This window comes from Equus quagga, chromosome 14, assembly GCF_021613505.1.
Source record: "Equus quagga isolate Etosha38 chromosome 14, UCLA_HA_Equagga_1.0, whole genome shotgun sequence".
Taxonomy (NCBI): Eukaryota; Metazoa; Chordata; class Mammalia; order Perissodactyla; family Equidae; genus Equus; species Equus quagga.
The window spans coordinates 29,451,252-29,467,298 of record NC_060280.1 but is presented as its reverse complement, the minus strand read 5'-3'; the positions used below and the strand labels follow the sequence as shown (position 1 = coordinate 29,467,298).

The following is a 16,047-nucleotide window of genomic DNA, read 5'->3' as shown; positions in this document are numbered from 1 at the left end:
CCCTCCTACTTGTCCGAAGCCGATTGGCTGAAGCTGACGGCGTGACGCGCCGCGCGGAGTCCATCGGGACCCGTAGTTCGGGGTTGGCTGACGCGTCGTTGCTTGCGGAAGTGGCCGCGGAGCTTGCCGGGACTTGTAGTAGTTAGACGCTCCGGCCGCCGGTTGCCGCCTACAAGGGAGCCACCGCGTCGCGGTTACCAAGGAGTGGAGAAGGCTGTGGCAAGCGCCACCGTGGAGCGGCTCCGAGATCCCCGGGAGGCTCGCAGGCGCGCATCCCGCCTAACCGGGACGTCGCCCCCGCGGGCACCTCGAAGGCGGAAGCGACGCCGGAGGCAGGTGCGACTGGACACTTAGTTTGCGTGAGGGGTTAGCGTCTCTCCCACCCCAGATCTAGAGTTTCCAAAGGGACGGGAAGAGCCCCTCTTTCATCCTTTTCTAGTCCTGCTGCAACGCTTGCCGGTGATTCTCTCCGGTGACTGTCTTCTTAGCTGTTAGTAATGTTTTCTCGTTGCAGAGAACTCGTGCCTACTGTCCGCCTGGCGGTGTCCTCTGTGCATTTACGTCCATCCTCTCCTTTAGTCCCCTAACAGCCCAGTCAGATGAGGAAACTAGGAACTTCCCCAAGGCCAGATAGCATGTGTCAGAACCTACTTTAGAAGCCAGGGGGTTTTTTTTGACATCAAAACCCGTGGTATGTTCCTTCTGCCGCTCTGCTTCTACAGTTTTAGGATATAATAGTATTCTAGATTTTTATTAATTCATTTTTTTCCCCACAAATATTTGTTGAGCACCAACATTGCTTAGAACTCTATAAAGGATACTGGGGAATCAAGACAGACCTGTTCCCTACCCTCGTGGAGCTCCTGCTGTAGTGACCTCGTATTAGCACGTAACAGGATTGTATTATACTATGATCTATTACGTTGCATCACTTTTTTTTTAATCCTCATGAATCCTTCATAAGTGTCCAAATGATTGAACAAACACTTCTTGAATGCTTACTATGTAAGGTCACTGTTCTGTTCATTGGGGATGTACCCCTAAATAACAGGCAAAATACTTGTCTTGGTGAAGCTAACACTCATGTGATAATAATTATCACTGAATAATATGAGATTTTTTTCACCTCTGTGCTTTTCGTTGTTCATGTTTTATAACTTCTCATTTTTCAAGGCCCAGCTCTGATATCATCTGCAATGTGAAGCCTTCCCTGATCCTTACTTCTTTCTTCTTCTCAGGCAGAATGAAGAGCTCCATGGCATTGTGTTCATGGTTCAGTTTAGTTCGGTAAACCCTCATTGAACCTCTTCAATGAGCCAGGACCTGTCTGAGGTGCTGGAGATAGAGATATAGGTAGGACCCAGGCCTGGCTTTGGTGGGGCTCTCAGCCTAGGGTTATGGGTATAAGGAGTGGGGGAAAGACAGGTAAGCAGGCTATTAAAGTACAATGTGGCAGAGTGTCTCTATTAAGAGGTGGACCTGAGATGGTAACACAGAGAAGGGTCAACCTGAGGAAGGGAAATAGAGGAAAGCTACCTATATGAGCCAAGCAAAGAAGAGGGGCAGAAGTGTGGTAGGCCAAAGGAATGGAACAAGCAATGTATGCAGATGAAAAAAATTGCGTGTGTGTGTGTTTTGAAGCTGAGAGGCTCTACAATTAGATTGAGATTAGCTGCTTCAAGTTCAAGATAGAGACCAGAGGTAGCTGCAGCTAACCAGGCAGGCAGCCTCTAAGTCTGGCACTTGGACTTTCTTCTTTCCACCATACAGATAAAGTTCATACTTTTCTAGGGTTACTTTCTAGATAGTGTAACCTGGGGTTCCTGTGCTCCTCCTCGTCCAGTAGTTGTAAATCCACACCTTCTCACCTAGTGTTCCTCATAGGGAACTGGAATTTCTGTGATTAGTTGTATCCAGGTCTGTATGCCCCCCATCTGCTTGAGTCTGATTCAGCCTTTGTGTTATATGCATAGCAAGTATCTTTTCCCAGATTGTTTCTTGTTTTTCAACTTTGTCTTTGCTCCTTTTACCATCATAAATTTATTTTGTGTAAATGAGCATAGAAACAATCCTTTTCTTTCTGATTTATGATTTTCACATCTTACTTAAGCCCTCTAGCCCTACGTCATTGTCATAAAATTGTTCTCCTGCTCCCCCTTCCCATCCTTGTCTCTGTCTCTATCTCTTTGTCTATTTCTGGGGTCTTTAGTCCTGTGGTATTTTTCTAGGCCCCGGGTGAGACACTTTTTGAAGCAGAAGCATCACAGTAGGATATAATTAATGAGAAAATTCAAGGCTCTGAATGGCAAGCTAAGAAGGAGTGTAATACATATTTTACAGGTGAAGAAACATAAAAAAAAGGAAGTCAAGGGGCCTTTCCCAAGGTCCAAGATCAAGTAAGTACTACGCAGACCAGAAGCAAGTTCCCTATATTCTGTAAGTTATTGGAGCCTTTTCCAACAGTCGTCATCTCTGACGTCTCCCAGCAAGCTATTTACTCATTCATTCATTCACCTATCTAACAGATACATGTGGTTGGTCACATGAGAGACTTCCTAAAAGACAGATTGACTCAATGACTATTGATCTTTCCCCATCCATCCATCTATCCATTCATCTTCCCCAACACATTTTTTAGTGAATTCTAAGGTCTGTGCTAGGTGTAGGATTACATAGGTGAATGAGGTATTATATGCCCTACAGCAGGTGGGAAGTGGGTAGTGGAGCAAACAATTTTAATAAAGTGGTAAGTACTATACTAGGAGAAGTAGAGGGTGTTGTGGGAGGGGCCTCCAACCATTTTTAGGGTGCTTAGGGATCAGGAAATTCACAGTGCCCTGTGTTGGACCAAAGAAGATATCAACATCATTCATTCATTTCGCAGATAGTTATGGAATCTGTTATGTGCCAGATGCTGTGTTAGTTGCTGGGAATAAAGAGATGAGCACCATAGATGCTGTCTTTCCTCTGGAGGAGCTTAGAGTCTAATTAGGGAGATAAGAAATACGTATAAAAACCCTTGGCCCTGGGAGTACCTTTGTATCCCTTCATTTGGCTGACACGTTTATTGGATGTTTCCTATGAGCATTCCAAGGGTGGAAGAAGAGACAGTGAATTAGACATGTTTCCAGACTTGAAGGTTCATAGACCATTGAAAGAGCCCCCACATGATTGTTAGTAATTTTATGAAGTAGAAGGGGCTCCAGCCATGAAAAAGAAGTAGAGGAAATACTCCAGGATTTAGCCAAAGTAGCAGTTATTTCCCTCTGGGAGGTTTAGTGAAAGCTTTGTGGAAGGGGTGGCATCTGGACCAGGTCTAGAAAGAAGCTTTTTTTCTATTCATTTCCTCATTTAATCCTTACAGCAATTCTCTGAGGTACAGGTTTTTATCCTCATTTTCTATGTGAGAAATCTGAGGCACAAAGAAGTAAAATTATTTGCCCAAGATCACTCAGCTTAGTGGTAGAAACTAGACTCAATTTTAAGCCTCCTGTCTCCAAAATTGTTGCCCTTCCTACCACACCATTCTACTTTTCTTATTTGTCACTTCTGGGAAACACTCGATCCCAACTCTTCACTCTCCTTCTTCCTTTTAATGAATCTCTTCCCAGATCCTCCATCTCAGGGTCCCACATGGCCTCCCTTCCCCTGGCAAGGGGCAAACAGGCTCCCAAACTTCTGCTACCCCAAGTTGTTTGAAGCTGTCCCAAAGTAGTTTTGGGAATGGTTAGATGCCTTTAAAGAAAAATCGCAAATCTCTAAGAGCTCAAGGCTTAAGAAATTTAGATCTTTGATTAGAGATTTATTCCTAAAGGAAATGGCATATGACCTGAATCTTAAAGCATGAGATCAACCAGATGAACAAGATGGAGAAGGCTGTTTTAGGTCAAAGGAACACCAAGAACAAAGGCAGGGAAGAATCATTGTGAGTGGTATGTTTTGGGAATAGAAGATGATTCTGTGAGCCTGATGGGCAGGGCTAACTGGAACTGGAAAGGTTAGGACAGAGGACTCCAGGGACTTCAAGACCAGGCTCAAGCATTTGGCTTTCATGCTCAGTGGGAATCCAGCCAGAAGACTGTGGCAATATTTTAGGTGGGAAATGGTGAAAGACAGAGAAAAGTACATTGGAACAGTATTTCTGAGCTGGAATTGTCATGTCTCAGTGACCAGTTAATAGAATCCAATTTCACCTAACGTTATTTTTGTCAGACCTCCTTCTAAAGCACAGCTTGAGTCATGGGTCTCCCCAGCTCAGATATCGTCCGTGGCTCTCAGTTCCCTACAGGGTGGAGCCTGAGTTTCTAGCCTGGCACTGCAGGCCCTCAGGAGCAGACACTGTCCTTCCTGTCCAGCCATAGTGTCCAAGATTCACAAACACACAGCCTCTCTCCTGGGTCAGGTTGTTTCTTCACTGTGCCACACGTGCCCACCACCATTCCCTCAGCCCTGTGGCCCTTCCTGTTTGGCATGTTTATCCTTCTTTCCCTCAGCAAACTCAATTCATCTTTCAAATCCTATTTATCCAGCTCAAATCTCATTATTCACGCATCATCTTCCCTAAAATGTGAGCCCCCTCTTCCCTGAACTCTGTTAAAGAAACTTTCTAGCAAGCACTTCATATGTACCAGGCATGCCTTTCTAACCTGATCCTCTCATCTCTCTGTTAAGGTAGGTATTATTACCCCCATTTTACAGGTGAGGAAACTGAGGCTCAGAGGAGAAGAGTAACTTTTACAGTCATAGAGCGAGGGAAGACAGAGCCAGGATTCAAACCAGGTCTGCCTGAGCCCAAAGATGATCTTTCCAGTGTCCCACTGAGTTAGGATTGATTGAAATGAAAAACCCAGGGCCTCGTCTCCCTCTTCATCTAAAGGGCCAACCTGTTTCTGAAGCAAGGCAGTGGGCCTTTAGGACCTCAGCAATGGGGTGTGTGTACCATGTGGTGGTCCTGGAGGATCACAGCTGCGTTGGGGTGAGAGAGCAATGCTGTGTCTTCTCACTCTTCTACTTCCTCACTTCCCTTGCTTGGCTCTCAGGAAGATGGCCTCCTCAGGAATCTACAAGCTGGATGATGGGAATCCTTACCTGAACAACTGCTTTCCAGCCAAAAATCTGCTTCGGATGCCAGAGGAAGGTCAGGTGACTTCTCAAATGGGTACCTTTGCCTCACACCCAACTCCTGCTTTAGAATGTCTCATATCCATGTCTTCCTCTCCAGCCCCTTCACTGCTGTTCCTTGTCCCACCCAATCCCGTCCCTTCCAGTCCATCTTCCCCCAGCAGCCTCAGGGAGCCTTCTAAAGTGCATATCTAACCATAGTGTTCCCTTCGGTTCAGTGACTTCTCGCTGCTGGCTCCTTCACCCACTGTTCTATGTTCAGAGTCTAACCTCCCTTTATCCTTTGCTACAACCGCACTCCCTTTTTTTATGCCCAAATCCTTAGTCCTCTCTTTTCATATAGGTTTTTTTAATTTGCCCAGAATGTTCCAGCCCTTGTTCCAGTTATCCAAACTCTTCCCATCCCATAAAGCTCAGCTCTTCTCCTTCCTTCCATAAGTCAGGTCTAGCTACTCCAGCCCTCAGTGTCTGTCCCCTCCTCTCCGTGTTTCTTATTTGATGAGTAATCATATTCTGCCAAGTTCCTAAATAAAATGGCTTAAACTTGAGTCTGCTAAGTAGTTTTTCAAACATTTATCCAGTTAAAAACTCTCCTGGGGCAGGGACTCCTCCTAACACTGAGCAGAGCCCTATAGATGGAACTTAATTGAGAAGTACGAGTTCACTGGGTTGAATTTGTTGCTTTGAAAGGGTGGAGCAAGGGAGAAGTACCCCTTGTTTACTTTAGATGAAGTGACTTGCTGGTTTCTCTGCGTGTGGAATGTTGGAAGAACTTTCTGCAGCCTGTCCTCCCACTTCTCTAGAGTGATTTCGTTTTTCACATAAAGACCTTCTCTGGCCGCCTACCTGTTTAAAACCCTCTTTATGGAGCTCCCAGTATGAACTCATGATTTCACACCCACACCCCCTCATACACAATAGATGGACAGATAGAGACATGGACAGAGCTGTGTGTATCTGCATGTGTTGGTATATGTACCTATATTTCCTAGTCCACTGAAAGCAGTGACACCACAGTCTCGAAGAGCATGCCTGTTGCCTAGATCTTGGTTTCTAAATACCATTCTCCAATAAAAGGAGCCAGGGCTCCTCAGAGAAGAAGTTGTTTCCTAGGCTGGGGCAGGAAAAATACACTTTTTCCTGGTACATTTGAGCCTGGTACATTGTATGGTGCCGGAAACTAAAGAAGTGCTCAGAAAAATGATGAGGGTGTGTCAAAAGGACATAGGAGCCAACTTGAAGGAGCTCCCGATGGCCAAAGCTGGGACAGTCTGAGCCAAAAAGCAAATAAAGGTAGAATTGGGTTGTAAACCATAGAATGAATAAATATCCATGAGCCCATACTGATATAAATAAATGTTTATACATACATCAATACATAAATAAGTTGGGGAGGAGGAACAGCTCTTCCTTACAGTAGAATTCCAGTTAATAAATGTAGAAGGAATGAGGGAAATAGAAAATCACTATTAAAACATAACAATAATAATTTTCACAGGTAAGAAACTTCTTTGGATGCTGTATCAGGGTTCTCCAGAGAAATAGAACCAATAGGATATATATATGTATCTCCTTCTTGTTCTGTTTCCATATACGTTTGTGTGTATTTGTGTATATATTGTCACACATTGCTTAATGGCAGGGATATATTCTGAGAAATGCGTTGTTAGGTGATGTCGTTGTGTGAACATCATAGAGGGTACTTACACAAACCTAGATGGTATAGCCTGCTACACACCTAGGCTATATGGAACTACTCTTATGGGACCGCTGCCGTACATGCAGTCTGTCATCGACTGAAACATCATTATGTGGCACATGACTATATATAGACACACACATATATGCATTATGTATTTCAAGAAATTGGCTTATGAAATGGTGGGGGCTGGCAAATATGAAACCTGTAGTGGGGACAGGCTGAAAACTCAGGGAGGAGCTGATGCTACTGTTTTAAGGCAAAATTTTGCTTTTAAGGTCTTTTGACTGATGGGGTGAGGCCCACACACACTATCAAGGATAGTCTACTTTACTTAAAGTCAACTAATTGTAGATGTCAGCCACGTCTACAAAACACCTTCCCAGCAACACCTCGATTCGTGTTTGATTGAATAACTCCTTATCATAGCTTAGTTAAGGTGACAGATACAATTAACCATCAACCGATGCTAGAATTAGTGGGTCAAAGTATGATGAGAAACACAATATATGCATAGTCTCAAGGTATCTTTATTAATTACAAGAGAAAAATAGTAACTTCTTGGTAGAGAAACCAGGCCGACACCACCTTAACTGAGTGACCAAAATTGACATCACCAGTAATAAGACATGCTGACATCGTGTGCCCTCTGATATGATGTGCTGAGAAGAGCACAGCATCACTTCTCTGGTAGTTTTGCCAAAATGCAAAGCCTTAGTCTGATTATTGGAAGCATCACACGAATTCAAAATGAGGGACTTTTTACAAAATAATTGACTAGTGCTCTTCAAAAGTGTCAGGATCACACAAGAAAAAAGAAAGACTGAAGAATTGTCACAGATTGGGGGAGACTAAGGAGGCATGACAACTAAATAAAATATGAGATCCTGGATTGGTTACTGGAACAGAAAGAGGACACTGATGAGAAAACTGGCAAAATTCAAAGAAGGGCTATAGATTAGTTACTGATATTGTACTAGTGTTAATTGCTTCGTTTCAATCCTTGTATTATGATTATATAAGATGTTAACATTAGGGAAACTGGGTAAAAGCTGTACAGGAACTCTTTACTATTTTTACAACTTTTCTGGAAGTCTCATATTATCTTAAAATGAAAAATTATAGAAAAACAAACCCTCCCATGGATACTCTTCCTGCTAAAAGCTCACCCCATTAAAACCCAAGCTCCTTATTCTGGTCCTCAGTACCTTTTCTGATCTGACTGCTAATCTCCCCAGTCTCATCTCTTCTCCCTCATGTTCATCTCCTGACACACTCTGAGCCTTCCGTCCCGGCCATGTTGGGGGTTTGGGGACCAACTCAGTCTGGAGTCTCCAGAAGTCAGGGGTATTGGGATAGGACAAAAGTCCATGCCCTAGCTGGGGACAGCCATGGGAAATGGAGTGCCTGGATCTTTCTTACCCATGGGTACTCCTTGATCTCTTCCCTCTGCTCAGGCTGCCTGGTTTTTCTATCTCCACCTAGTCAACCTTCACCTTACTGGATTTAGCTCATGTCCTAGCCTGGTAGCTCCCCTCTGGGCTTTCACAGGACCCCTTATATTATTGAGCTCCTTTGAGTCAGAGCCTCTGTCATATTCCTCTCCATAGCCCAACTCACAGCACAAAGTACATGCTCAGAAAAGTTCTGAATGGATGATCATAGGTGGGAGGCTGTGGCTCACGGTTTGTTCAGCCATTCGTTCGGCAACACTCACAGTGTGGTAAGCTCTGTGCAGACCTTGGGAATAGTGAGATGAATGAATCAGACAAAGTCTGTGCTCTTCCAAAACAGACAATAAACAAGTGAATGAATAATTACAGATTGTATTGAATGCCTTGTAGTAAATAAACTGCTGATGAAGGAGAGAACAGATTCTAGACTGTTGTCATGATTTTTGTTAGGTAGGCTTACTAGTAAACCTCATATTCTTCTTTTTGCTTACATACATTTTCTAGTTCTTTCTACAGTGAACATGTATTGTAGTTTTTAAAAATACTAACTGTCCTATAATTATCTCATCCTGAGCTCTGAATGCAACCTTTCCCCTATAATGATAGAATCCAGAGTAAGGTCTGGGAAGATGGAGACCATTGAGTTGATGTCACACATTGGACTTTCCCCAAGAGATGACAAATGGGCAGGGGGTTAGGGGGTGGTAGTAAATAGTTGGCACAGGAAATAGTGATCAGCTCTGCTGAGGGGGGTCAGGGAAGGCTTCACAGAACAGGGAGTGCTTGATCTGAGGTCTTGAAGGAGCAATTAGAGGTTGGAGGCAAAATTGTGGAGGAAGGAATTGGACAAGCTATTCCACCTCTTTGAGTCTTAGCCTTTTCATCTGTGAAATGGGAGCAGTAATATAACTTCACTGGGTTTTTGGGCCAATTAAATGAGATAGGTAGGTGGACATCCCCCCAGCCCCAGCAGCAGCACAGTATCTGGTGCATTTTAGGTAATGAGGAGCTATTTTTGGTTTTAGTGTTATAGATAAACATTCTGTAAGTGCTCTAATTGTGGCTTTGGAGAAGTTTGTTCCTTCTCACTGTTCTGATCTTCTCAACAGGCCGAGGATACTGGTTAATGGCTCAAAAATGTAACCTCAAGAGGAAGCCCAAGGGTGTGGTTGAGGCACCAACAGAAGGTCAGGAAAGCCAGAAGAAGGTTTCTTTTGAGGTTGGAGGGAAGAAAGGGCCTCGACGGGAAAGCCAAGCGGACGTTCCTGGACGTGTGCTGGACCGGGCTTTTCTGGTGAGAGTTAATACATCCTGGAATGGCTGGCAGCATCGCTGGTGATTGTCTTGGTGGAGGGCAAGGACTTGCCCTGCTCTACTCTGGTGCAACTACTCCCAACCCACCCCACACTACTAGAGTGATCTTGGCAAATGATCAGAATGTACAACCAGGATGATGAAGGGACCCAAAGCTTTCTTTACATCCACCTTGTGAGATAGGTATTATCATCCCTATTGTTGCTGTTGTGTGGATGGGAAAACTGAGGTAATTTGCCTTGGCCTAGGTCCCACAGCTAGTAATCAGAACTCTGGTCTACTCAGGATTAGAACTCCTCAGGATTAGAACTCTGGGCTGCTGACTCCAGAGCCTGTGCCTTTACACTATATCAGGTAAAACCTCTTAATTGAGTTGGAGAGGCAAAGGAGTAGGTCAGGGGCAACAGTAAATTGAAAATTCCAAATTTCTGCTCTGCTCTGGTGAGATCTCTCCAGGATCAAGGGGACTGGGGAGGTCCTACACTCTGTAACCTTTGTCCTTTGGGTTTAGTGTCTGGCTGAAGGCCAGGGAAGCCGACCAGATATTACCCAGTGCCTGGGGAAGGCTTTACGGAGAGGACTGGGGTGGCTGTGTTGGAGACCAGCCAGGTAGTTTCACATCTGCTCTGTGCAATGCCTCAGTGGCTTTGCAAAGAAAGGCACATTTTGTAAACCAATATTAATGTGCAATCCAGTTCTCTTAGCTCCCTGAGAAGGATTCTCTGGCAGCCTATTTTGTTCCCAGGATCTGCTTATGGTTCCCGAGAGATGGGTTTCTGCACAGATCAGATGTTGAAAGAGAGCTTTGAGGAGGCAGCTGGCTGCATCTCACCACAAGGTTAGTAGTGGAATTTTCTGCAGAGTCCTGTGGAATTTCTTTCATTATTATGTCCACTTCTCACTGGAGGTGAGGAGGACTGAAACAACAGTATTGAGGAGGGGCAGAAACGCTTCCTGTAATGATCCTCTTTTTCCCTTTGTTTCCAACAACATATATATTCCCACATTAATCAGGATAGCTTGTTACCTCTGCTGCCTCTTTGGATAGCAGAAGCAACAAGGATGTTTTTCCGAGTAGTGGAATACCCTCCCACCATTGGATAGTTCCACTTGATGTTTCACTGGCACCTCATATTGACCCACTGCACCAGTCACCTTACTCCAAGGCCCCAAACATACCTCTTTTCTACTCTTTACTATAGTGTCTCTAGGATGGCACTGTTATCTACCCATTCACCAAGCCAGTAACCTGGGGTTATCCGTGACCCTTGTCTCTCCCTCACCGCCCTACCCCTACTGTTACCAGGCCTGGGCACTTTTATTAAATAGTGGTCAAATCTGTATTGTTCTCCTCATCTCCACTGCCACCACCCTAATCTGGGCCACATCATCTTTTATTGGACTAATTCAGCAACTTCCTAACTAGTTTAAACCAACTAGGAGGCTTTTATTTCACATAAAAAGAAGCCAGAGGCATTATTATTCCAAAGTAGGTTAATTTACTGATTTAATGACATATTCAAAGGCCCAGGTTCCTACTTCTTTCTGCTCTTATCTCCTTGTCAACTTGTCTTCTTGGGCTGATTGCCCAAGATGGCTGCAGCAACTCCAGCATCACATGTAAAGGATAACATTCAGAGGTAGAAAAGGGGTCGCCACTATCTTATATTTATTTTTAAAAGTAAGAAAAAGCTTCCCAGAACTGGCCTCCCGCCCACAGCAGCCAGTGTCTCTTTGGCCAGACCTATATCACATGTCTCAACAATCATTGGTTAGGGGCACGTGACCTCCATAGTTGGATTAGACAAGTCAAGACTTATCCCTTGGAGCTGGGGCTTAAAGGACACATCCACTTGGAGACATGTGAATAACATTGGGGGTCTTTAACAAGGAAGAAGTAGAGAAATGGCTCTAGGGAAGGTAATTAACAATGTCTGGTATATTGGTCTCTCCCCTTGCTCTTCTGTCTCCTCATCCTTTCCAGGTGTATCAGCCCCCTGCCAAAAACCCTCTGACAGCTTTCCATTGATGGCAGGATAAAATCCACACTCCTTTACAGAGCCAGCAAGGACCCAAATGATCTAATGACTGCCTCCCATCCTTATCTTGTTGTTTTTCATCCTCTGAAAAGCACCTTGCTTTTTCCTGCTTTAATAGTTTTCACAACTCCTGCCACCCACTTTCATGGGACCAACTCCTACATAGCTCTTAGGTCTCAGCTGAAATGTTATTTCTTCAAGTAAATATTTTGTCACTTCCAGACTGAGGTTAGGACCTCCTGAAATTGTCTCCCATAGCATCTTGAATTTCTCCTTTAAAATATTTATCACATTTAGAAATGCTTGCTTGCTACTTGGCTTCCATGCAGTTATAAGTTCTGTGAAAGCATGAAATATTTCTGCTTTTTCTTTGTTGTCCTCCCAATGCTTAGTTCCATACCTAAACATAGTAGATACCATAAATAAAAAAAGGATTAACAGAAAAAAGGAATGAGGTTTGGTTAAACAGAAATAGAAGCTCCAAAGCTGAGATTTCCATGTAACTTTTTAATTATGAGGGGCAACATATGGTAGTCAAAAAATCACAGAATTTAGTGATTATAAATTTGAATTCAAATCACAAATCTATCACTTACTAGCTGTGGGACCTTACACAAGGGACTTTATCTCTCTTAGCTTTGCTTTTCTCATTTAAAAAGGGAGATGCTCATACTCATGTCAAAGGGTTTAGTTAGGATTAGTAGAAAGTTTGTTGATGTATTTAGCATAATACATGGCCCAAAGTAGTGCGTAGTAAATATTTGGTGAATGAATGCATGAATGAATGAATGAATGAATGTGTGAACAAGCAAACAGATTATCACAAATGTATGAGATTGGTAAAGCCCCAGAAATACAGATTTTTTTAAGAGCCAGGTAGAGGAAGTGGGGCCCAGAAAAGACAGAGAAGGAGCAGAGAGGAAGGAATCCTCCCAAGATCCCTGGAAAGTCACCGTTCCTCTCCCCGTCTTACAGATGGGAAACTGAGAGGTGGAAGGGCTGAGATGGCAGCTCTGTTCTTAGCAACTCCAAAGCCCATGCTCTTGCCACTGTATCAGGCCGCCGTCCTCCACAGGGAGTCATTTGTTGTCTTGGCCAATTGTATACTTTGTTGGGGCCTTGAAAGCTGACTCTCTGCACTGTGTTCCAGCTGAAGCACCACTGTGTGAGGAAGCCGTCAGACCTGTGCAACATTAACGTGAGCGGCCTGAAGCTCTCCAAGGTAAGGCCAGCCAGCAGAGATGTAGTTGGGGTGAGCCAGACCTGAGGTAGCTCCTGGATGTTTGTCCGTTGTACTTCCACAGTCCCTGGGGACTGAGAATCTGGTCACAAGGGAGGGACAGGGTCAGACAAGAACTCACTGGGTAGAAACAACTTTCAGACACAGTCTTTTCCTGTGAATTTGGTATTGCCATTGTCCCATGTGAGGTGAATTAAAGGAAATAGCCTTATGGAAGTGGGTTTGACTTTGCCATTGAATTTTATTGGGGCATGATTCATTGTGTGATGCTGAGTTCCCATCCAAAAGCCTACAGGAGAAATTTCTCTGCTCAGCTTTCAGTGCCAGGAGTGCTAATGGTTCTCTCGAGATGCTAGTTTGTTCTTAACTTAGAGACACTGTGACTCATGTAATGAGTCATGTTTCTTTCTTTGCATTGGCTAGTAGGTAGCTCGGAGCCAAATTTGTGGCCCATGATTAGCCAATGTATATACAGGGTATTATGGCATATATTTTTGGTTTGTAAGCCTTCCATGGCATATGAAGAGAGATTGCTTGTGTTACACTGTACAGCACTTAAAATGAATTAACTGTAGCTACATGTATCAACATAAGTAAATCTCAAAAGATCTATGTGTATCAACACAAGTAAACAGAGCATAGTGTTCTCAGAAACATAGCGTTGAGTGAAAAAGGTGGGTTGCAGAATGATATCTACAGTGTGACTGCATTTAATGTAAAGTTTTAAAACATGTAAATAGAAATACTGTGTATGCTTTATGGACACACAAGTATGAAATATAAGTATAAACCCGTATAGGAGTGAATACTCACCAATTCAGGATAGCTGTAACCTGTGGGCAAGAGGGAGAAGAATGCAACGGGGGAGGGATATGTGTTGGGGGGTAGTCAACACTCTGTAATGTTTTATTTCTTTAAGGAAATTTGAAGCAAGGACAGCAAAATATTCAGATTTATTAAAGCCGGGTAGTGGTTCCATGGGTCTTCAGAGTGTCATTCCCTCTACTTTTCTGTACATTTGAACTATTTCTCATAAAATAAAAGAAGCAGAAAAGCCCTGCCAGCCCTCAACAAGTGGCTGCGCTTGTGCCAAGGATGTGTCTTACTCCTCTAGGTCTTTGCTCCTTCTGACAGCAGCTCTGGAGCTTTGGCAAGGCCTCCAGGCAGGGAACTAATCTCGTGTTCTTTGAACTGCCTTCCCACAGGCTAAGGAAAAAGACTTCAGGCATTTTCATTCTGTGATTTACATCAATGCCTCAGAAAACCTGCTGCCTCTAGGTAAGCTTTTTCTCCCTGAAAATTGCCTTCTGCCTCTTGGCTGGGGCAGCCAGTCACTTGTGTTAGGACTTGCCTGTCCATCCATCCGTGACTGCCCATGCGTCTCTTTTTTGGAGTGCGATAAGCTGGGCGCTGGAGAACACACAGACCTGGATCCTAGCCCAGAGCTGGCACTCCCCACTTAAAACATGTCTCTGAGCTCCTGCTTCTCTGTCTGTAAGTTGAAATAATTCCTTTCCTTTCTCCCTCCCCAAGTCAGGATGCCTTGTAGGCTCAGATGAGACAGACATGTAAAAGTGTTTTTAAGCCCATAGGAGCTCCTATAGGAGCAGAAAGTTCTTGTTTATTCAGCAAATCCACAGCGACCCCTGCTGGGTGTCAGGACTATGTGACTGCTTAGCTTTTAGAAATGAACGTGTCCAGTTCCTGTTCTGGTGAGCTTATAGTTTGGTGGGCGAGATGGGCTCAGACACAGACAGTTATAGCAGGATGCAGTAAGTGCAATGATAGAGGGAATCAGGAAATGCTATACAAGCATATAAGTGGGACTTCAGCCAGGGCCAAAGTGTCAGGAGAAACTTCTGCAAAGAGGAGCTCCTGAGCTGAGACCTAGAGAACGAGAAGGAGTGACTCAGGAGCTGGAAGATAAGGAGGCATTTCAGGCCGACAGGGCAGTGCCTGATCAGGGACCCTGAAAAGGCGTCATATGTGTGTAAAGGAGGTGGATAGGGGAGAATAGAGACTAGAAAGGTCCATAGGGACTAGATTCTTAAGGGCCCGGAGTGACTTGGACTTAATCCTACAGGCAGAAGAGAGCCTTCAAAGGCTTTTAAATAGAGAGGCTCAGTGGTGGCTGTGAGGAGGGTGGCTTACGAGGAGGACGATGGAGTCCAGGGGAACTGGGAGACAGTTCATGCTTCCAGGGGAGGGGCGGGGAGGCCTGAACCAGGGCTTGGCCACAGGGGTGAAGGGAATTGAGAGAGAGAGATTCAGGAGGAGGTAGAAATAACAGGACTTGGTAACTAATGGGCATACGAAGAGAGAGAGGAACCAAGGGGATTCACTGAGATAGAGAGTGCTAGAGGAGAGGCAGGTTTGGGGAGACATAAGATGAGTTAAGTTTGGTATGTGTTGAGATTAAGAGGTGTTTTTAAGGAAGCGTGTGACGAAGTCCCTGCCCTTGAGGAAACAGTGTGGCCTGCAGGAACATGGGCTTGAAATACAAAGGCAACAGGCGTGTGAAAAGATGCTCAACCTCACTAATAATTAAAACTGTGTCAAAAACTATTTTCTGCCTATCAAATGTTGGCAAAAATGAGAAGGACTGATGACAGCCAGCATTAGTGGGGAAGTGGATACCTTCGTTATTCAACTGGCAGAAGTGTAATAAAAAATTGGTTCAATATCTTTGGAAAGCAGTTTGACAATGTCTCTCAAAATAGTCATTGCCTTTAATTTAGTAGTTCTGCCTCCAGGAATTTATTCCACAGAAATATACTTGTACAAGAATGTTCATTGGCAACTTCCTGAAATACCTACCAGTCTTTTTTAATAGGCCCTAGTGAACATTCTAACTCACAAAACCACCACAGGCCACACTGACACCAGGCTCACTTAGAAGGCTCTGAGTAACTCCACACAGTATGCCAGCAGCACAGCATCAGCAGTTCCTCTTCACTGGAGTCCTCACAGCAGTTGATGGAGCAGTCCACACTGCCATCTGTGACCCATTCTCTGTGGCACCCAGCTCAGGTCCGAGGCAGTGAGGTTCTCATTGGGTGGATGCAGGAGCCACCCTGGCTTAGAAACCTCATTTCCCACAGGAGCAAGTAGCCACTGTAACCCTCCATGGACACAGCTCCTGGACATGTCCAGTTATAGGAGTCACCACACACAGGGAAG

General features: G+C 44.4%; 1 protein-coding gene across 9 annotated transcripts in view; it reads left to right on the top strand.

The window, feature by feature from the left end:
- The first annotated feature begins 157 nt into the window (after positions 1–157).
- The window catches only part of XRRA1 (X-ray radiation resistance associated 1), a 58,706-nt gene continuing 42,816 nt past the window's right edge, over positions 158–16,047 (top strand). For 5 of the 9 annotated variants that reach the window (XM_046684795.1, XM_046684793.1, XM_046684791.1 and 2 more), the window contains exons 1-6: positions 158–336; positions 2,341–2,396; positions 5,040–5,137; positions 9,384–9,568; positions 12,778–12,849; positions 14,073–14,145. In XM_046684795.1, the coding sequence (XP_046540751.1) occupies positions 5,044–5,137; positions 9,384–9,568; positions 12,778–12,849; positions 14,073–14,145 (424 nt within the window). In that variant the 5' untranslated portion in view covers positions 158–336; positions 2,341–2,396; positions 5,040–5,043. Of the gene's footprint in view, positions 337–2,340; positions 2,397–5,039; positions 5,138–9,383; positions 9,569–10,410; positions 10,427–12,777; positions 12,850–14,072; positions 14,146–16,047 lie in introns of those variants that run through there. The other 4 variants (XM_046684789.1, XM_046684788.1, XM_046684792.1 and 1 more) reach the window with 4 other exon arrangements.